This window comes from Siniperca chuatsi, linkage group LG16 (genome assembly GCF_020085105.1).
Source record: "Siniperca chuatsi isolate FFG_IHB_CAS linkage group LG16, ASM2008510v1, whole genome shotgun sequence".
NCBI lineage: Eukaryota > Metazoa > Chordata > Actinopteri > Centrarchiformes > Sinipercidae > Siniperca > Siniperca chuatsi.
In genome coordinates, this window is record NC_058057.1 from 12,103,510 (window position 1) to 12,125,448 (window position 21,939).

The window sequence follows — 21,939 nt, forward strand, 5'->3', positions numbered from 1 at the left end:
TAATCTATCTATCTCTATCACACAGTATATTGTCGTGTGTGTTTAGAAGAGAAAAAATGTGTGAAAATACAGTAGGGAGAGGTTGTCTTCCTTATTTAGCAATGTCTTGGCCAGCAATAAAGGACCTGGCAGAGAGCCTGGGAAATGAGAACACACACACACAAATATTCACAAAATACACATGTGCACTCAAATATCCTGGCAAATGAATCATGCCAGTACTCATACACAGAAGAGCGAGTGGTTTAGGGTGAGTGCATGTAGATAGACACGTAGACACACATGTCCCTCCCCACCTTTTCCTCTCTGAGTCACCCTCTCGACTAGGATACATTTTGTTTGTGCTTGGAAAATCCTGTATTCACACTTTTTCCCTATTATTCAACACTATTGTAATTCAGTGTTAAACTCGCAGCCTGTTGTAATTTGCCTCAGTGTCCAGCATGTGGCACTGTTGTGTTTCCACACACTGACTTTAACAGGTCGCGTGGAATTTAGCTCCAGCAATTCCTGAAATACTGACTTTATCCCAATAAAAGAACAAAACATAACCAGCCTGAAGCCAGCCAGAGGATGCTATGAATCTCAGCTGGCTGCATTTACTGTTAAGATGTCTAATATGTAATTTCTGCCTTATTAGACAATATCCTGTAAGCTGAGGTGGGAGAAATTAAGAGTGAGAAATAATTACACAAAGCATTAGGTGCATGTAGACTCATATATGATATTGATAATACTGTAGGATAGTATGTGTCTAAGCCACCAGAGCTTTCACATGTATACTCACATACCCTTCAGGGTAAAACAATATATTTCAGGATGAACAAGCTAATTAAACAAAATGCTCTCATTTTGTGGCCGCCAACCTAATCTACAGCATTTATTAAGTATATTTTGTACTGCAAGGATTCACTTATGGAAGCATTAACTTTCCAAGAGATTCATGAACTTTCATTAATTCCAGTCAAATACCATCTGCTGTTTTCCCAAAACTGCATTCTAGAAACCACATTTGACTCCCAGACAGAAACACACACTGGCCTCAGAGTATCTTAACCACAACGTCAGGACCCGAGATAGTTTAAAGGTGGATGGCTGCATTTAATCCAGTTTGGGTTTGCTAACCGGTGTTGTCACTGCGTTACATCTTAATGACCTGAATGTGTTTTGACTTGCAACTTGATGGGCTGAGATGGAAACAACTCGACTCTGGTTGTGTTTACACTACGGAGGGGATGGTGGGAGTGTTAGGGGGATGTGGTGCACCTAGTCTGGTCAGAAAGAGCAAGCAGTGAGAAATCCTTATTTGGTTAGAGAGGACAGTCAACAAGCCTGGGCACAATCCTTAAAGGCAAACACTCTCACAACACTAACTTTACCAGTTTCATTCAGTGTGATTTGCATCTTTTCTATCCTCATCACCAGCATCCCCGTGAAGATGGTTAATGAGACTATTTTTATTATTGCCATGGAAACTGATTTTATACAGTTTTAGTGTGGAGTACTCAAGAAGAGACTTCTGAGCCTTTAAGCTAAATCAGATAATCTGACATCCTAACCTGAACAAGGTGGCTCTCAGCTGAGCTGCGGGATTGTCAAAATATGGCAGTTTTACTTGAGAGATGTGTCACCAAATGCATTTTTTTTTTCAGTGCTTCATGACTAACTAGAGTTTCACACATTCTTCTGATTGTTTCTGGAATGGTGGTCATTGAGGCTTTCCCTCTACCTCTTTATTTGTGGGAAATTGACCAGGCGATTGTGTCTAACCTGAAGTGTCTGATTTTGATTTTGCAAACAGTGGAGTGTTACTTTTTCTCATTTCTGATGTTAGTCAAGTTTGATGGAAGAATGTTGATCTTACTGTATGTCTTTTAGTGAGAAGCCTTAGGCCAATTTTACCAATTTTATGAAAAGATAATAAATTACATCCCAAGAAATGGTTATATTATAAATATGTACCTCATTTGATAAGACTAAAACCACATGCTAGCGGAACTGTGAGGTGGTGCTTTGAGCTAAATCCTAACGTCGGCATGCTAACATGCTCACAATGACAATGCTAACATGCTGATATTTAGTATAATGTTTAGGTTACCACCATAGTTTAGCATGTTAGCATGCTAACATTTGCTAATTAGAACTAAACACAAAGTACAGCTGATGCTAATGGGAATGTCATTAGTTTTGCATGTGTTTGGTTATAAACCAAAGCATTGGACAAATAAAAATTTTGTCCTCATGATGACACTAGAGGAAAACTAAGGGACCACCAAAGTGTTTACAGTTTAGCCTAGGGGGGGGGGGTCTGAATGTCTGTAAAAAATGTCTATAAAAAATGTCTACAGCTGTTGAGACATTTCACTCAAAACCACAAAGGTCCATCTCATGGTGGCGCTAGATTAAAAGTCAGGGAATCCCCAATGTCAATCAGATTTTTCCTCTGGGGACCACGACAGTCCATTCAGTAGTTGCTGAGATATTTCAGTTTTGACCAAAGCGCTACTCTGTGATTTCGCTATGAAAAACTGTGAGTGGAGAATTCCTCAGTTCCACGGGGTAAACAATCTGCTCATGTCTGCGTGGCTCAGAGTTGAATCCCTCAACTAGCTGGAAATACTGTCCCCTCCTGCCACAGCGACTTCTGAGGAGTCCTTGAGCAGGGCACTAAAACTGCTGCTCTAGTTTAAAATTGATTGTACTTAATGATTAAGGCTAATACTGATTCCTATTAAATCAAAAACATTTCAGTCACAATTATTCAGTAATTAGAACCAAAACTTTTTTAATTGCAAGATTTTGTCACCTCAAACAGCTCAAAATAAATGCAAAGTCACAGAACTACGCTACCATTTTAAAATAGTAATGTTAGTCTGTGTGTGCGTGTTACTCTATACAGTGACTTCACACCAATGCTATGCATGCAGAAAACTGTACAAAGCAGTATGTATCACAAAAGCTAGCACAACACCACCATCATAAAAAAAAAACACACATTACAATTAGTCAATATTCCTCCTGAAACATAAAGCAGAATCAGTGTTTAGGGGTGAAAGTTAATAAATAGTCCAAATAACAATTATTTCAGATCTATAAATTACACCCAAACCCAAACAAAGCAAATATACTCCAGCACCACTGCTACAAAAACACTTATGGGAGAACACTGGTCATTAGTGAGGCATAATACATCATCACCATCATCATCATCTGTCTTACACACATACAAATGCTATAAAACATATACACAGTCAAAACATAGAAACATTGTTGTTGTCATCCACAGTACAGTAGTACTCTTTATGAAGGCAACTGGCTAAGATAATGAAGATAACCAAAACTTACAGGGATAATTAAAAAAAAAATCTAAGCAATACGTCACCAGTAGAAAATCAAAAGAAGAAGAGGGTAAAATCACATCTTGAATTATGCACATGAATTTCTGTAGTGGCACAACTAATACTGGGATTTCACCATAAATAAAAACATTTCCAGAAATGCTGCATGACATTTGCTGAATTTGTCCCATATTATGAGAGAGGTAATAATCTGCATTTCTGTTTTTCAGGTGTACTGTAAGAAGCATTTTGTCAAATTAGTTGGAACCCATTCAATTTGTTCAGCAGTAACTGAGCCAAGCACTCATTTGCTGCAAACGCACTCGCAGTGTTTTCAAGTGCACCACTTTCCATTAGTGCTGGGGCTAAGGCTGGATGGTTTAATTCTTTTTGTTTAAGGCTCTTTGACTTTTGATACTCTTGGATATGTTTCAGGGAAGTGAGCCAATGATACAGTGCATGAGGAAGCTGATGTGATGTCATGGGAAAGGCTTTGTTTACATCCACACTTCCAAGGCAGTTGTGTTAAATATTCAAACTTTTGAGTTTTGTACATGATAGAATTGTCTATCTTTACTTATGCCCTGCAGACCCTCCCACATAGTTATACCATATATTCTCCAATCTCCATTTCCAATATTGCACGTTATAACCCACACATTAATGTACACACAATGTACACACAAAACAGTGAATTCAACAACCTAAAAATGTTCAGATTTTAATATTAATCTCTGCTGGTGTTTTGGACTGCTCATGGGAATGTTTGACTTACAATGGAAGTCAAGAATAGCTGTTCAGGACCCCATTCACAAACTTAAATGACATTACTATAGCTGTATCTTTGTATCTATGGTTCCCCAGAGTGGCCAATATTAAGAGCTGCTATTTTGAGAACTGTTAATTAGATATAATGTTCTAATATTGTGTAATATCCCTTTGACACTGATTTACACATTTAAGAGGTGTGGAAAATTTAAATCAAATAATTATCAGGAGGCATGAGTCATTTTCAACACAGCCCTGTAATTTTAGGGTGACAGACATCTTGTGACCAGCAGTGAGATACAGTGTGTTAAAGATGTGTTTGCCATTACAGTAAAACATTGTCAGAAAAGTACTATACCTGAATCTGTACCTACTGAACATCAAGTATCAGAGCCATTTATAGTTTGATCACACGTTCCAGTGGAAGACACATTTGCTCCACTGTCGTTGCTTGAATAACTGCTGATTCTATGCTCAGTGATTGTCAGGTTTAGTGGCAAGTCACCATGATTTTGTTTAATGTGAATCTTACTTTACAGTACTGGCTGTTTTATGAGTAAACCCAATTTTTCCGAAGAATTTAGAGAAGGTGGAACATGTTTTATTGTGAAAATTCTGAACACTGAAAGTTAAACATATTGTACCTTTTCAGAGCAGCGATGTGGCGTCAGTATCACAATGCAAAGGCCACTAAAGCACACTAGAGGTTAACGCTAAAGTCGGTCTTTGAAACAGACCATGTGACAATAAATCCATTGACATCAAACACTGAAATAAACTGCAGCTGCACCAGGCAGCCAATTCAGGGGCAGTGGAAACTCTGGTTACACTGTTATGAACCCAAAAACATCTAATGCATCATTGAGTTGAATACACCTTTTACAGCAACAATATTATATACAGCATTTGCTGAAGGTTTTTTTGCTTGTTTGTTTTTTCATTTGGCTGGCAAAATTCACAAGCCAAAAATACAGAAATAAAGTTTGCAAATCAATATCTTAATTTTCTCACACCGTCATGCCAATACTCCATCCTGTCATGTAGGAAACATGTTTTTACAGATTTATGGTTTTTGTCAAGTGGATCAAATAAAAAATATCAAAATTCAGAATTCAAAAATCACTGTTATGATTACTCAACAAAATACAAACACATTGGGGTTTTTTTTTATCTGTTGTATTTCTTGTGACTGTACAGTTTTTGTCTCTTTTTGCCCATCCGGTTCCTTTAACTTCAAATGTATACGTGGCCTGGTCTCAACCAATCAGCAGCGTGCAATCCGTGGTTTTCTCACAGAGCAGTCAGCTGATTCTTTCTTTCTCCATGTAGCTAATTTATTTTCATGTCTCTGTCATTTGAAAGACAGCTACAGGTCATAAAGGTAAAGGTCACCATCAGGTGTGAACAATCAGCAAACATGGGAGCGACCTCTCTCAGACGTCCTGAGGAAGACCCTGGTCTCTATAGCCTGAGGAAGTGTGCGGAAGGCAGACAAGGGGGGGTGTGGAGATGAAGAAAAGAGAGAGAGAGAGACTTTTGAAAGCTTGTAGAAATAACAATTGTAAAATCTATTATCTGGCTTTTATGGCCCCAGTTAAGAGGGTGTAAAGAGCTACATGAAATTACTAAACAGTTATTTTGAACGTTTGACAATAATTGCCTTTCTCCATTTCATTTAATTGAAAGCAAAGAGGTTGGCAACAACCAAAAAGGAGCTAGGCTGCAGCATTAGGAGCCAACGCTTTATCAAGTATTGGCTGACAAGGTTTGGCCAGCTTCCTCAAAGAGGCAAACAGTACTAGTCTGGTTTTTCAGTGACAAATAAGAAACTTCTCTTATTAAAAAACACAGTGTAAGTGTAACGGCGTCACAAAGCAAAGTAGAAAATGCACAACTCCTCCTGTTACGGAAACATTAAGAGCAATCTCTCCCATCAATAGATCCTGTTTTTAAAGTTACCATGTGGAGTTTTTGACTACTAGGAACTAGGAAAGATCATGGGAAAGTTCAAAATGAATGCTTGAAAATATTTCTAAGTCTGGGAAATGTGGTTTTTTGTATTGGCTCACTTGATATCTATGTTAAATTAAGTCAAGCTGACTATTCACTATGTCTGTGACATGCTTCTACGTCACTCCACAATTTTATCAACTTGCTGTGGGACTGTTAGTGAGTGAGTAAAAGAGAAACACCTACCATCAGAAACTTTGGTTCGTGAAGAAGGAGAACAGAGGGAGGAGAGAAGAGACGAGAGAGGCAGTTAGATGAAAACCATGAGCTTCTTTGTTAAATAATTTCAGAAACAGAATCAGAAATACTTTATTGATCCCTGAGGGGAAACTCTTATGTTACAGCTGCTCACTATCACATCAATGCACACAGGAATAATAGTACTAAGCAAATCAAAATATAATACACTATAATACAGGTAAGATAAATTAAGTACAAAGTGGATATAAGTATAAAAGCTAAAATAAGTGTTAAGTGTTAAATAAGCAGGCTCCTTGGACCTATTTCCAAAGATCATTCTAGCAACTTTCAAGCCTCACTTTAATTCAGATACATTACATGATCAAATGAACACAAACACAATTACTGAACCCTGGTTTGCCAGATCGATAAGCAGAAATACAGAGACGGACAGAGTAAAAACTGCAAAAACTGAAGAAGAAACTGAGGCATGGGGCGGGCAGAGAGTGGGAGGAATAATGTGAGAGAGAGAGAGAGAGAGAGAGAGAGAGAGAGAGAGAGGGGAGCAAGGATATGGCAAGATCAAATAGGAACAATCATTACATAGAGAAGGAAGGCGATCAGTGGGAGGAAGATAATACCACGATCATTAGATAGATGGAGAAAGAGAAGATAGGGAAGAAAGAAGAGAAAGGAGCGGTGTTTGTAGAGATGGAGATATGGAAAGAAAGAATACATTGATCATATGCACCACAGGCTCATTAGAGAGGGAACTGATAAATATGCCACATATCAGAGTGATTCATTGCATGGAGGAAGAAAGAAGGGAATAACTGAATAAGAGCATAACTCCCTACAGCTACAAAGACATGCATTATGGTGATGAATAGTTGAATAATAATTGGTCTTAGAAGCAAAAAGACATGCATGATTTCAGCCTGAGAATCTGGCCTTTAGTGCTAACAGGAAAATGGCTCTCATATTCAATATAAATATTCAATACGCTGCTAGCCGCGAGCGCTAACAGCAGTGTAGATTTTAGCAGCAACAATTGAATAAAACGTGTGCCAGAGGCCTGAAAAACAGTGGGGAGCAGTGAACAAAAACACACAGGGGGGCTGCTCACTCCCACACACACAATTACTGTACCTCACACACACACACACACACACACACACGCACACACAAACACACAGATTCTTGCAGGCGTTTACGTACTAACACACATTTGGTTGCACACGCAGGCAGCAATTACCTCACATAGGAACACATATACACAAAAAAGGAGACAGCGCTGTGGTAATTCAAAGGCTGCCTCAGTGCAATGAGTGAATAGTGAATCTTTGTGTGTGTGTGTGTTTCATGTTCTTATATCCCGGTGAGGACTTGGATGCACACATGGGGCATTATGTCAATGACTGTCCCCCACTGGGATAGTGAAACAAACGTGTGTGTGTGTGTGTCTGTGTGTGTGTCCACACTTGTTCATGCATCAATGCCTGAGGAAGACACTACTTTCTGACAGAGAAGGCGGTAAAATTACCCAACCTCTCCATCTCTGTTACTCTCTACATCTACATCTGCTTCTTTCTTTCCCTTTCTTTCTTATAGCAGAAAAATATAAACCTCTAAACAAATTTGTATTGTGCAGAGCTGCTAGGATAAGGCTGGCGTTATTCTGTATTTTTCTTACTGTCAACAAATCCAATGAAAACATGACAATCCGACATTCACACCCACTTCACGCCGTGATTGGCCAGCTGTGGGGAGGTAAGGAAGGAGCCAGGGTTTGACCTTTCCTAAAACAGCTGGATACTGTAGCTTTCAGCAAATGTTACTTAAACAGGAGTAAATAGTGCATTTGTTGGGGACTATTTTCAGCTGTGGATTAATTTTGGTGCATAGTAAGTATTTACGGCTGCAGAACAGTGTGTGTGGGACTGAGTCAAAATAAACTACAGTGCCCATGTTCATTGTAATAAAGGAACTTGTCACCCAGGATGATTGATGTGTTTTTAATAGTTTTTGGACAACAGTAGAGCTCTATGGCACAGATTTATATCCAACTTTGGCTAAACAGAAAATACTTGTTAGTAGGATCAGTTAATTGCTGGTTTTTCACGGGATGTATTGAAAACTAGAAAAATATAGACCATCAACTTAAAACAATATAGAACACCAACTTGGAAAGTGAACTTTACATATTTAATTGTCATGTGAGGAAAAAGTAGGTCAGAGAAAGTGAACAGTTTCATTGACCTATTTCCCACATCTCTACAGGCTGTGGTAACCCTAACCATGACCACTGTGTGACACCAATGTGAACCCTCACTAACCGTGTCACTGGAAATCTACAGACTGAGTTGTTACACAAGTACTGTAATTAGATTTTCATGTTGTGAAAATTGTATAGTTGTTTGGATGGACTGTGAAGTCAGCCACCTACTGCATGTCACGTGTGAGAAAGACAAACAAAAGACAAGACTAAAATAAAAAAGAGAGGTGAAGAGAAGACTCTCAGACAGAAAGATAAACGCAGTACTGACTTGCCAGGATGACCATGTCCATTCCCCAGAAGATGCTCATGATCCATCCAACCATGATAACAGCTGTCAGTATCTGGATGAGGGCTGCTGCCACGTTGAGCCAGAACACACAACAAACACCTCGCTCTGAGATCAGCTCACTGCGAGCTCCACACAGCACTGTGAACGCTGAGATGAAGGTACCTGTGGGACAAAAACAGCAAAACATCCTGTTACACACACACGTGCCCCGAACAGCCAACCGGGAGCAGCGGTAACTGCCGGGTGTTATTATATTATTATTATTATATATTATCATTTTTGTTATTAGTATGGTGATTTTTGCACTATTATTATTTTTTTGTTTTTGTTAGTTTTGATTTTAGGGTTTTGTTGGGTAATAGTCTAGTCATATTTTGTCACTTGATGTCTCTACCTCTGTTCTGTGTCTATGCACTCTGCAATAAACAAAAACTACACAGTTTATTAAAAAGGTTTGATTTTTAACAGACCTGATGTGGCACTTTGCAGTTACAACAGTGTATTTGGCTCCATGATGTGTTTAGCCCAACATGACGCAAAGACTTTGAAGGGCTTTTCCACTCTGGTTAATTTCTAATAAAGTATACCAGACACCAGACCTTCCAATGAAATAAACCAGAAGAGATGCATGCTTGCCTCGACTGAAAACATGACACAAGTAAATTCCAGTGAACTTCACAGTAGTACTTTGAGCTAAAAGCTAATGTCAGCATGCTAATATGCTCACAATGACCATATGCATGCTGGTGTTTAGCAGGATATGTTTACCATGTACACCATCTTATAGCGTGTTAGCATTTGCTAATTAGCACTAAACACAATGACTCATGGGAAGTCATTAGTTTTGCAGTTATTTGGTCATAACCAAAGTATTGGATCACCAAAGGTTCACCTTCCTGACACCATGGATATCTGTACCAAATTTCATGACAATCCATTCAATAGTTGTCAAGATATTGCACTAAAAACCAAATATATCTACCTCATGAAAAGTTGTCCGCTTTGTTGCCTAGCCCTAGGTGGCATCATACAGTAGATAGCGATGTGAATGACCGGAGGAGTCACTAGACAAGGTGATATCTATGTATGTAGTATAAGAATTATGGTCAATCATAGCCAGTCACAATGGGAGAGTTGCTTTAAGCTAAAAATGAGCTAAAATACAAATATGGGAAACTACAAAATTCCTCTGCCTAGAAGAAATAACAGGTTCAGCACAGTGAGGCAGATTGTAGACTGAAGCTGCTTGACACAGTGATATCTCACACTGTCCACTCAGTGACCCTGAGAAGGTGAGTCAGTATTTAAGAGGCTGCCATTGGTTAGGGTTATGTCCATGGCAGCAGTGGATCTATGCCTTAGAAGAGAGCACAGAAAGACGCAGACATAGTGACGCTCACATCTGCTGAGCTGAAAACAGAATTATCTCTGTGGACAATCCGCGTCTGCCTGAATGAAATCCAATATCACTCCTTATCTTGTTATCGGTAGACCTGGACCTTCCCAGGCCCCGTTCATTGTACAGTCAAATCAGATTATTTAATTACAGGATGTTTCCATGACAACATTTCTCTCAGGAATAGGATATATAAACAATTTTTATTATAAATGAAGAGAAAAAGGGAAAATAAACAATATAATTCTGAGAGACGTTCAAAAGCATAATTCCCACATGGAAATCAATTCTATCCTGTCATTCATCCTATATGATATTCATTCATATGCAGCAACTTTTCCTAACTCTCTCAAGGCTGTTTGCCATCCAGTCATTTTTGCCATCTGGGTCCAGTCTTTCAATGATTGCAGAAAAACAGACAGTACCTCCTAAAATATAAAGTTTTGGACAGAATACAAGCTGCACACTTGTGATGTTCACAAACATAATAGTGAATCATTATCCAGAATTGATGAATTTTGGGAAAGTCCACAATGCATGTACTAATGTATCCTCATCTCCCCTTGATTATCCAGCAGGCTACAAAATGTTTTAGATTTTCTCCCATTTATCATGTTCATGAAATTATGCACCCAAATCTTTAGGTGCTGCAGCAGTTTTATTCACCTTATATTCCAACAGCATTCTGTAATATCTAGTCATTTTACTTCACGTCCTTCATTTCCCATCCCCCAAAGTTTACGTTACTTATCTACTGACCTTGTGCTTGTATAATTGTGCATATTTGTGAGGCATGCCAGTTTACATTTAACATCTCTAGGAGTTGAACTGTATAAACAGCCTTATCAGAGTGATTCAACTGCATTACAGCAATTATTGTTGATAAAAGTGTCACTAAACAGATTGACATTAGTCTGTCTTTTGGTTCTGTAGCATTTCTACTTGTCTTTATTAAGTCAGTACTCATCCAGAAAGTCCCATTAAGTATAAAGTAGTTTTCTTAGTGATGAAGTCATTAAAGGTCCAGTGTGTAACATTTAGGAGGAGCTATTGGCAGAAATAAGTATGTTTTCATTAATGTATAATCACCTGAAAATAAAAGAATCATTGTGTTTTCATTACCTTAGAATAAGCCGTTTTTATCTACAGAGGGAGTGGGTCCCCTTCCTCGGAGGTTGCCATGTTGCACCGCCATGTTTCCACAGTAGCCCAGAATGGACAAATCAAACACTGGCTCTAGATAGGGCCGTTCACATTTTTTGCGAGTTTCGCGGCCACTGTACTTGCTCTTACATGCTTGGAAGGGGAGGGTGATGCGAGCAGTCTTCAAATGGTTGCAAACTGCAATTTCACTGCTAGATGCCACTAAATCCTACATCCTAAATCCTCATAAATTATTCACAGAATCAGCTGATGCTGATCAGCTGCTTAGAATTTCTCTCTGCAGGCGTTTTGCACCCTTTTGCAAATACTGAACTGAATTCTGCGAATACTGAATGCGACACAAGAAATGCCTGGTGGGCGTCATTGCATCATGGCCTTGGCCCTTCTCTTTCTGCTAGCTCCATTTCTTGTCACATTGGAGGAATTCAAATAACAGAGCAAGCCAAGCAGGTGGGGGGAGGGCGGAACAAGAACGGCCGGGCTGCCAGCTGCATCTTGTTTCTTGGAGCAAGGAAAGGCCAAAGTCGACTCATGTAACAGTTAGTTTCTTATCACTTTTGCTCTCTCTTCCTGCTTCTCTGTGTTTCTTACTTCCTGCTTCTCTGTTTACATATCTCTCTTTCTGATTAACCATAAATTAGCAGGCAAACTAAAAATGCAGAGCTCTGTCATAATTAATCTTTCTATAGAAACACAGATATACCAGATATACTCAAATTGTCCCATAATCTGACAAATCTGAATGTGTGCCATAATATTTACTTTCACATGGCCTACACTGGCCTTATGTGGAATGGTTTCCAAAAAGTCAAACTCTGGTACAAGCACAATCCCAGAATAGTATGCAGCCCTGGAAAAGTAAAAAAAAAAGGCAATAAATTACATGTGGAAGAGGAGAGATGAATTAGATATTTACTTTTCCTTTCAAGCTTTTAGTCGATGCTCATTTCAAAGCATCTCCCAGAAAAAGCAACAGTCGGCTAAAATGAGATTCCACCCAAAGCCGATATGGTCTGATCAGACAGAAAACGTTCAGGTCGCAGAGGCCACACCCACCAGCAGATGCTCTGGCTGCTGATGGAGCTGCCCACCTCCAGATATGAGCCATGATTGACAGCAAGCTGGTGGCTGAATGGTTACACATCACTTCCATCTTTGGCATGGGATTTATACGGTCTGGCTACTTTCAGTTTTTCAGGTACCCATCATTCTATCATTAGTGTTGGAAGAAATGCACTGCCAACATGGTCAACATACACGTCCATTAGGGCTGCAAACACGTAGCTTGTAAGATACAGAGTGTGTGAGAGACTGAGAAAAAGACAGAGACTGAAGTAATGCTGATCCATGGTGCTTTAATGCCTCTTAGCATACAACTAACACACTGCTAACACTCCAGTAGGCCTATGGTAACTTGGAAGAGATACACGGAGGCTAACTATGGAAGCCTATACAAGTTGCACAGGCGCAATTCACAATAACAACAAATTACACTGCTGTGGTCCTGCTTGATAGCAGGGCCAACCACAATCTCCTCCCTTTAGCTGTGTCCTCAGCAGATTAACTCTGTGTCTGTGCTGGAGACCAGAGAGAAAGCTCTTTTTCTAACTCTCAGTACTTTTGTAGTTTCTACCTGCATCTCTGTGGTTAGTTTCACTCCTGTGTTCCTGTTTGTACTTTCAGATATCTGCCTTGTTTTACTGTTTACTGACCGCTTTCATCCATATTGTTATCATCAGCAGTGATGTTGCTGTTTCACATTAAAAGCTTTCCAAACCGGCGGGCTGCTTCTACTGTGAAGAAGTTATAGGAAATGTCACCAAGCGTGCTATTCCTCAATAAAAACAGGTCTAATCAACCAAATATTGTCGTATTCTGTGCTATTTGGTTGGCGGATCAGGTTTAAATGTTGCAGGGAGGAATATTACAAACAGAAACAGCCACAGTGAACGAAAAAGGGCGTACTGTGATTCGTGACTAGCACACCTCAAACACGTCATCAAGGTAAACAACTTTACCTTGATTTGCTGTGCAGTGGAAAAACACTCACACCATGCCAGCACAGCTCCACTGCTCCCGGCCGTTCATGGCATGGCATGCCAGCTGTTGGATGTTAAGGGAAATATCCAAAATCATTTGAAGGAAATCTTCTGTTAATGTACAATTAATGTATTAATTAATGAATCTTTTATCATCTCGGTTTGAGAGAACTACTCTAACAATCTTCCATGTGTGAAAAGCTCTTGGATCCTCTGTATGTCACATGTGGGAGATTGCGCGTGTGTGTGTGTGTGTGTGTGTGCCTAGATATTACCCAGACTAATGACTATAATTACACAGAGAACTCTACAAAGCACCCACTGGCAGTGTGGGAGGTTAATGATGGAGTGTAAGAGTGTGAAAGACAGAAAGAAAGAAAGAGAAGGAGACATTTAAGGAGACAAAAAAAAACAGCAGGGGCAATGGAAAAAAAAGGAGAAATTGAAGGAGAATGATGGTGTACTATGAGGCAGTTACTTGAAATAAATAAATAAAATTAGACCAGAAGGATCAAATTCTGATAATATAGTCATATAGTCGTAACATTCATCATCCAATCAGTCTCCCCAGTAAATCTACCTGGCTCTACCATACTGCCAGCGCCAGATCGTCTCTGTACACCAAGCTACTCCCTGCTGGTGATAACAGCCACCGTATCCTCCCTGATCTCTGCAAAACTGCTTTCCTGTCCTGCCTGCCACGCTACACGAGCCAGCTGCCTTGCCAGTTCTGCCTATCACGCTACACGAGCCGAGCCCAGAACCTACACTCACCGTCTCCGTCCTCTGAGCCTAGCCTTTTGTAATAATTGTGCACAGCAAAAAATCATTGGGCAAGTGTACGTCACACGTCCAGCAATAACAACTGTGACTGCTTCGCCAAAATCGCCTCACAGCCCAGCACTGTTCCTGGTGCTCGCTTTACAGACACGCATCTTCTGTATTTAACACCTGTAGAAATAGAGTGATAATAAGAAGTGTTACTGCCCTACACTGCTGTTTTATTTGAATCCACCAATTACACTACAATTGTCTACACGACTTAAATATTTACAGAGGTCTTCTACATTCACTGAAGGGTAAAGAAAACACCACCAGCAACACACAACTACCTAGATGGAAGAGATGGAATAAAACTTCACCAGCTGTTTAGCTCTTTAATTTTTTGGTAAGCCTGCCAATTGTAAAGTGTCCAAGGCTGCCAAATATCAGTATCAATAATCTATATTCATATCCTTGTTCACTGATATTTGCAAACAGGGACTGGTACTTGATCTGTTTATGGAGGGTGGGAGATGTTACAGAACAGGTCATGAGAGACACATCCTGCCATCACATGGGAATGTTTGTACATGATTGCATGTCTTGGTGACGCCTCTCAGCAGCAGCAATTCAATTAACGATATGGTCATGTCGTGCTGTAGAGCCCTTTATAAGCCATACAGCCATTCATGTAAGTGTTGATTAGAGTCAGAATACACAATATGGTTGGTGATTTCCAGGGTACCATAAAGTCAAGGAATGTCCTCACTTTGGCGTTTCTTCCTCATCTTACTTTCGTGGTGAGCCCATTTGGTCCTCATAAAGATAGAAGTCCCCGAAGCACACACACAAACTCACAAACATCCAGAGGCAGGATGTCAACATCAGCATGTAAACTGATGCAGTGTCTCCAGTATCACATACACGTGCGCACCCACACACTTAAAAGGGTTAAATCATATATTCACTTTAGCTCTCTGTGTCAAAGCCTCACACTTTCCAATCCTCTTATGGCAAAGATCGTAACACAACTAGAATAGTGAGCTGGAAATTTCCTTCACAATAAGTATGTGTAATTATTTACAACCCAACTGCTCTTTAATCAGTTTACACTGCACTGACTAACAGCTTCTGTGGTGCTCACCAATAGATTTTTACTCTGTCTTCATCACATTGCGGGGACAGTCTAAGGTTCAGGCAACCTAACGTCCGGCAGGATTAATGTAAAGTTAAAACAAGCGGACCTGAGAGAAGGAGGTTGTCAGATTCAGTCCTCCAACTCGCTGCAGAGCTCTGGGTGTAGAACATAGACTCTTTATATAGATGGTGTAGAAATACACACTTTTTTTCTCACATTTGAGGCTCATTTAAGAAAAATCCAACCTGTTTGTTGATTATACATTATAAATTTATGTACCCGTGTTTTTTGTTTGTTTGGAGGAGAATTTTTCTTGCTTTAACATGTGAAATGTAATCTGAACTCAACAGTCAACATGTGTTTCTTTTAATCATAACCACGATCTTTTCCTAACCCCAATCAAGTACTTTTAGTTGTCTAATCTTAAAGGAATAATTTGACATTTGGGGGAATATTCTGATTTGCTTTCTTGTTGAGAGTTAGATGAGAAGATCGATACCACTCTCATGTCTGTGATTTATGTATGGAGATAGAGCTAGGAGTTGATTTAGCTTAGCATTAAGACTGGAATCAGGGGAAACTGCAAGCCTGGCTCTGTCCAAAGTTCAAAAACATGCTTACCACTAACTACTTCTTGTCAAACAACAGTTTATCTGTTCATCCATGGACCTTTGTGCAGGACTCTGTACCTCTCCTCTGGTTTCCTGGCTGCTTTAGGCTGTTGTTCACCAAAAAATAGTAGCACTTAACTCCCACAACCTCAACTTGTCATTCTGTTCTGTGTATGGATTAAACAAACAAGATATGTGGGTAATGGACTTTGGAGGTGCTGGTAGGAATATTTTTTAACTTTAGACGGAGCAGGCTAGCTGTAAATCCACAAGGTCTGTCTTTTACACTTTGGTTTTTGTACTGATTTATAAAATGAAACATAACTTAATTAGTGAACTTTAAAGGTGCTATTAGGTCGATTTTGTCACCTTTGTAAAGAGCCAGGCTAGCTGTTTCACCCTGTTGCTTTAACCATGAATATATGGTCCCCTAATCTTAACCAAGTAGATGTTTTAACCCAAACCGTGATCTATCCCTAACCCTAACCAAGTCATTTCTGTGCCTAAACCTAACCAAACTTTAACCATAGCGTTGTAAGATCAGAAATCAGTTTTATTTTTGAAACAGTTTTCTACAGTCGTCCTGATGCTATATAGTGGCGTCAAATCAGAAAACACTTATATGTATCATTCTGCATGGACCAACGACGTACTTTGTCATTTAATTTGGAGGACTTGTTGGCTATTAGATATATAGTATCTCCGACGCAGCTGCAAAGAAGTATGATAGCGAACAAATGTTGAGCAATCTGAAACATGAATGAGTGTGTTATATTACAAACACATGTATGTCATTTTATCAATGTTATCTTCAGAAAATGTGACTTGAGTTTTGAAAATTACTATTTCCAGTTCAGGTGAGTTTTTAAGTGTCAGTGATCCAGTAAAAACAGGTTCTTTTTCACTGTGATGTTACAGTAGCAGACATAAAACAATACCAAGCAGCCAGGTGCTGTTACACAAAATGCCTTGAATTGACTTTGTAGATCAGTTGTGCTATAAAAGTTTTCTTTCATTATTTGTCATTTTACAGTAGGCCCTACTAATGTGTGTGTACTTGCATTTGTGTGTGTGTATTAATTCATACACCTGTGTGTGCATGTCTGCAGGAGGTTGTGTTCTGCTCTGACTCTTGTCCAAATTCAATTACACATTTCTAAATTTCATTTTGGCTGGAGGATGAATAGAATAAGCTGCTGTTTTTAGTCTCAGTCAATTAGACCCAAATGGCATTGACACACACACACACACACGTGCATTTCAGTCAGTGTTGTCATGGCAACTAGCCACAGCTATTCAATGAAATGTCAAGGCATTCAGGCCAACCTACATACACACTCCTACTGTACACACACACACACCTAGATGAGGTGTTACCATGCTTTTCCTCCATGTTTGGGACAATTTTTAAGGCAAAATGTGAGGGTAATATTCCTGCCGGGAGGGATTATTTGGGTCATGGTATTTGCTGACCTTGTTTTCTTGTTTTCTTACTCAGGTTTGTGACATTTTCAAGCAGTCAATGATTCGACATTTACTGTAGAAAGGTTGCAACAAATGTTGAGCCTGTTGAATGTGTGTAAAAGTGTGAGAAAAAGGATGAATGAACAAGAGAAAAGATTCAGAATTTGGTATCTAAAGCCTTCATCATCAGGGAAAGAGATGAAAAGGAAAGGACAAACACAAATACACACACACACACGCATAATAAGTCTCCAGAGAGCTATGGCCAATAGATCCGAGGTGAGGGGCGGTGAAGACACATCATAGGTTATTTGGTGATGGACTCAGCTATGAGTGATCGCTATGGAGACATCCGTCTCATAATTCCTTCAGAGAAAAGAGTTTGTGTATCTCTCTCTGTTGATTTGTGCCCTTTGTATTTGTTTCTTCTTCTTCTTCTCTGTTTTCTCTTCACACAGTGTTCCTTCTTTCACACAATGTGATTTTTATTTCATTAATTACTCCATATTCATATGCTATTCCTAAAATAAATTCCTCTTTATTATCAAGTGCTGCTGCTTTTGAACTGAACCACTGAACTAACCTAGATTAGTGAATGACTGTGTGTGAGTGTTAAATAAGCCTGACCTCTATGTGTTACTTACATACACCATTAAAAACATGTATTTTAGGTCAATTCTCCTGTCAGTGCCCTTAGAACTGGCTTAGCACTGGTGCACAGTGGCTGCCCACTGCTCCTAATACTTAGGATGGTTAAATGCAGAGAATGGATTTCATACTCTGTATGATTGTGCAGGTAACAATAAAAACTTGATTTGATTACATGTGAGTGATTTTATATACCAACATGTGTGTTATTTAGTGACAGTGGACATTCAGTACAGTATACAGTGTGTGTGTGTCAGTCTGGCTCCACAGGCTTTGTCATGTACAAAGTGAAGATCAACAAATTGATGAGGCTGATGCTGCATTCTGTGTGTGTGTGTGTTTGTTTGTGTGTGTCTTTAGCTAACAGATGTTGTTACATAATCTTATTATACACAGACATGCATGCACAGACTCAAACCAAGTGGAGGATTAAGCGCTGGAAATTAGATGGAAGGGGTAGGACTGAAGGCAGTAGCAGCCGGATCTGCATCAAAATACACATAGTGAAAGAATGAGACAGATTTTCTTTAGATTATTAGAGCTTTATACATGGGTGAATTGTGCAAAGTTTAAAGTGAGTCAGACTCAGCACTCTTGAGTTGTAGCATTTGAATTCATCATCTTGCTGGAGTGCCACTATAGGTAAAAAATTTCAAATTGGCAACAAAAATGTGGTTAGTTATACAAAAGCAAATTAATAACTTTTTTTCAGGGTCATCAAAATACACTATATATGAATATATTATTAATTTTCTTCTCCCCTCATGTTTGTAAATGGGGTGGGCAAAGCATTAGTAACACCTCTCAGTATAATGCAGTCCAGTTCAACACCACTGCAAAGTACAACCTCAGTAATAAACATAGTTAAATTCTCTGACAGTGTCAATCAAAACAGAACATTATTATCTTTGTAAAGGTAGAATTTATGGCTGAGCTCTTGTATTGGATTGCATTAGAACTTATAGGTGTCCCTAATAAAGTGGCCACCGAGTGTACGTTATGGATCAAATATTTAGTTTGAAAAAACCTAAGAGAAAAAGTGTTTTAATTGTAATAATTGGTCACATGGTAGCAGGGGTGGTTGCAACCAACAACTGATCAGTTCTTTCTTTCTGCTGCTTTCTACTAGATAGCTTTGAAATCTGTTTTTGAGATATTCTGCTAAATATTTGACAAATGAGACAGAAAACATAACTTCCTTCACAGAGATAATAATAATCAGAGTCTCTTGGAAATTTTACATGTGACTCCCTACAACTTATTTACACTGAGCATATAGTAAAATGCAATCCAGATCTTGATGACATGTACATGTATACACTGTGTATATTGTATATGTCGTGGGTGTTTCTTCTGATTCAGTGAAATGGCTCGGTTCAACTTACTTAGTTACAAGCAGAATGTCGGGTATCATTTTGAGACGGAAATAGGCGGAAAACAGTGATGCCTGAAATGTCAGAAGAATTATATATTCACATTTCCTGATACTGTTAAAATGTCATCTAAAATAAGCTACAAGCTACTAAGCTACATCTTAAAACTACAGTGTCAAGGTTTCTACCTGTGATAATGATGCAAATGTTGAGTCTACCCACAGTGATGTCTCTACCTGCTGTGTGGATGTATCAACCCACAGTGGTGAAGACACCTGTGATGGATTTTTACACCCACAGTGATGATGTCTGTACCTGCAGTGATGACATCTAGACACCACATTTACTGTATGCATTAACACCTGTCAGACTGCAGGCTGTGTGTATTTACACCACGGCACTCTTAATTTAACATAAGGTGAGAATGGGGTCTCTGACGATCTTTCTTTTTCCCACACACAAATACACAGACACCCACACACATAGGCAGATTGATTATGAGTCGGTTCTTTGTCGCAGGTGAATGAAACAAACCGGGAAACCCTCTGCCCCCCCCTGTTAAACTGCCCACGTGTCTCACGTTTGCTCTCTTTGGTTCTTAACTTTGTTTGTCTTTTTCTCACTTCCTCTTTACGCAGAAACAATGAGTTCAGAATGAATTATTGATTGATGGGGAGAAGAGCAAAGTGTGATTCCCAACTTACCGAGTCCGGGTATGAAGGTGTTCAGAAACAGACAGATGACAGCCAGAGGGAAAGGCATTGTGGGTATCGCAGCCCGCAGAGGTCCCTTCTTCTCCCTGACCTCCACCACCACTCCTCCACCTGCTGTAGGGGCCCCGGCCATGGCTTTGGCCCCAAGATTGTCTCCGGTCTTAACACGCCCCTGCTCTGTTCCACCTTCTTTCTGTGCCATCTCTCTTTCTGTCTTTTCCTCTTTCTGGTTTATGTCTTAAGACTAAATAGTTGGTGATAAACAGGTAAAAAAAATCTATATTGATTGATTGTATCCTTTGAGATTTAGACCAAATATTCAGCAGGACATCTCAACAGTTGGCTCACAAGTCACATTCACTATGAATAACAAGATAAACAAGTTGTCTAAAAGTAGCGTAAATCTATGGTAAATTGGTAAAAAAAAACAAAAAAAACCAAACAAATGTCAATAGAATAATCTGAAATGTTTAATTCAATTCTGCAATATTTTGCCAAAGTCAACTTAAAAAACCTTCAGGCTTATTCGAGGAATATCCTCCTGCCTAAAAGCTTTTCAGCAATATTCAACGGACTTTCAGTCTTCCCTGGAGATCAGTTATCTCCAGTAATTTCTCTGATAGATTCTGAAATGCGTTTCAAAGTCACCTCACAGCTGTTCAAGTCCCACCAAGAAACAAGTCTGAAGTAAAGCAAGAATTTTTCTTGGAGGAATCTCATCAAGACTGTTGACTTATCCTCATTTAAAATCCCTTAAAAGTGACCACACTGTCTCGTCAGAGGTCAGTGATATCAGCCATTTGTTTCCATGTCCAACAAGTTCTTTAGGAGGGTTGAATCAGTGACAGTTCCTCCTTAAAATTGTTTGAATATCTTCAGAAAAAAAATCCTTGAAAGATGTGCAGCTCTTTTCAGTGATTTCCTTTGAAGTCTTTCTTTCTTTTTTTTCTTTCTTTCAGTCAAATTACGCTCAACCCACACACCTCTCCAAGACAAAGACAAAGCACAACAACCCCCCTTTTTCTACTACATCTCCCTCTCTCTCTCGCTCCCTCTCTCCTTCTCTCTCTCCCTGTCTCCTCCTCCCTCCACTCGCCATCCTCTCCCTCCATTTAAAGGAACAGTGCACCGATCTAGTGTTACCGTTTTAATGAGATCACATTTAACAAGCCTTTATTCAGTGCATCTGGACTGAATAAGTGATTAAAGTTGATGCACTGAATGACTAAATGCTTGACAATGCTAAACAGGATGAACGTAAAGAAGTTCCTTGAAAATGTTTGCTATAGCTTAATGCTAATAGCTTATAGCTCTGTTTGTTTACATTTATTTAATTAATTTATACAGTCACAAGAGATTTAAGTGAGCAGAGAGGGATGATGGCCTAGTGAAAAGAAACATTAGCAAATGTCTATAATGATAGTTAATTACAGCTGATGTTAATGATAATGTAATACTGTAAAGCATATTTAAAAAAATCAGGACAGGAAGAAGGGAGAAGTAGAAGGAAGCCAGGACACAAAGTGGACGTGGGATTAGAAAAGATAGAAACGAGCTGAGGGTGGTCAGGGCGATGGACGACAGAAAATGGTAGGGAGGGGGGATGAAGACACAGTGTCAATATCTCAGTGATTATTCATACAACCCAGTCCCCTAAAGATCAGACACATCTTTCTGCCCACCCTCTCAACTATATCTCTGACTTTCATTTCATTCCCTCTATTTCACTTTTTCACCCCCTTGTCTTCCTCACATCTTCTCCACTCTG

The 21,939-nt window shown here is 39.3% G+C and overlaps 1 protein-coding gene across 2 annotated transcripts; it reads right to left on the reverse strand.

Annotated features, from left to right (window-relative positions):
* Positions 1-2,757: 2,757 nt before the first annotated feature.
* On the reverse strand, positions 2,758-21,937 carry stum (stum, mechanosensory transduction mediator homolog). Of its 2 annotated transcripts, XM_044170192.1 has the most exons (4): positions 20,163-21,931; positions 8,843-9,025; positions 6,303-6,311; positions 2,758-5,574 (listed from the first exon to the last, which is right to left on the reverse strand). In XM_044170192.1, exons 1-4 carry the CDS (start codon positions 20,371-20,373, stop codon positions 5,540-5,542), a joined length of 438 nt encoding a protein of 145 aa, XP_044026127.1. In that variant the 5' UTR covers positions 20,374-21,931; the 3' UTR covers positions 2,758-5,539. The 2 variants fall into 2 exon arrangements, with proteins under 2 accessions (XP_044026127.1, XP_044026128.1); XM_044170193.1 differs by lacking the exon at positions 6,303-6,311 and having other exon boundaries at positions 20,163-21,937.
* Between the last annotated feature and the right edge of the window lie 2 nt (positions 21,938-21,939).

Excerpts from the sequence above, each read along its gene's own strand:
- stum (XM_044170192.1), bottom strand. The coding sequence starts at position 20,373 with ATGGCACAGAAAGAAGGTGGAACAGAGCAGGGGCGTGTTAAGACCGGA. Across the intron at positions 9,026-20,162 it reads CACCTTCATACCCGGACTCG|GTACCTTCATCTCAGCGTTC; the intron begins GTAAGTTGGGAA and ends TTTGTCCCACAG.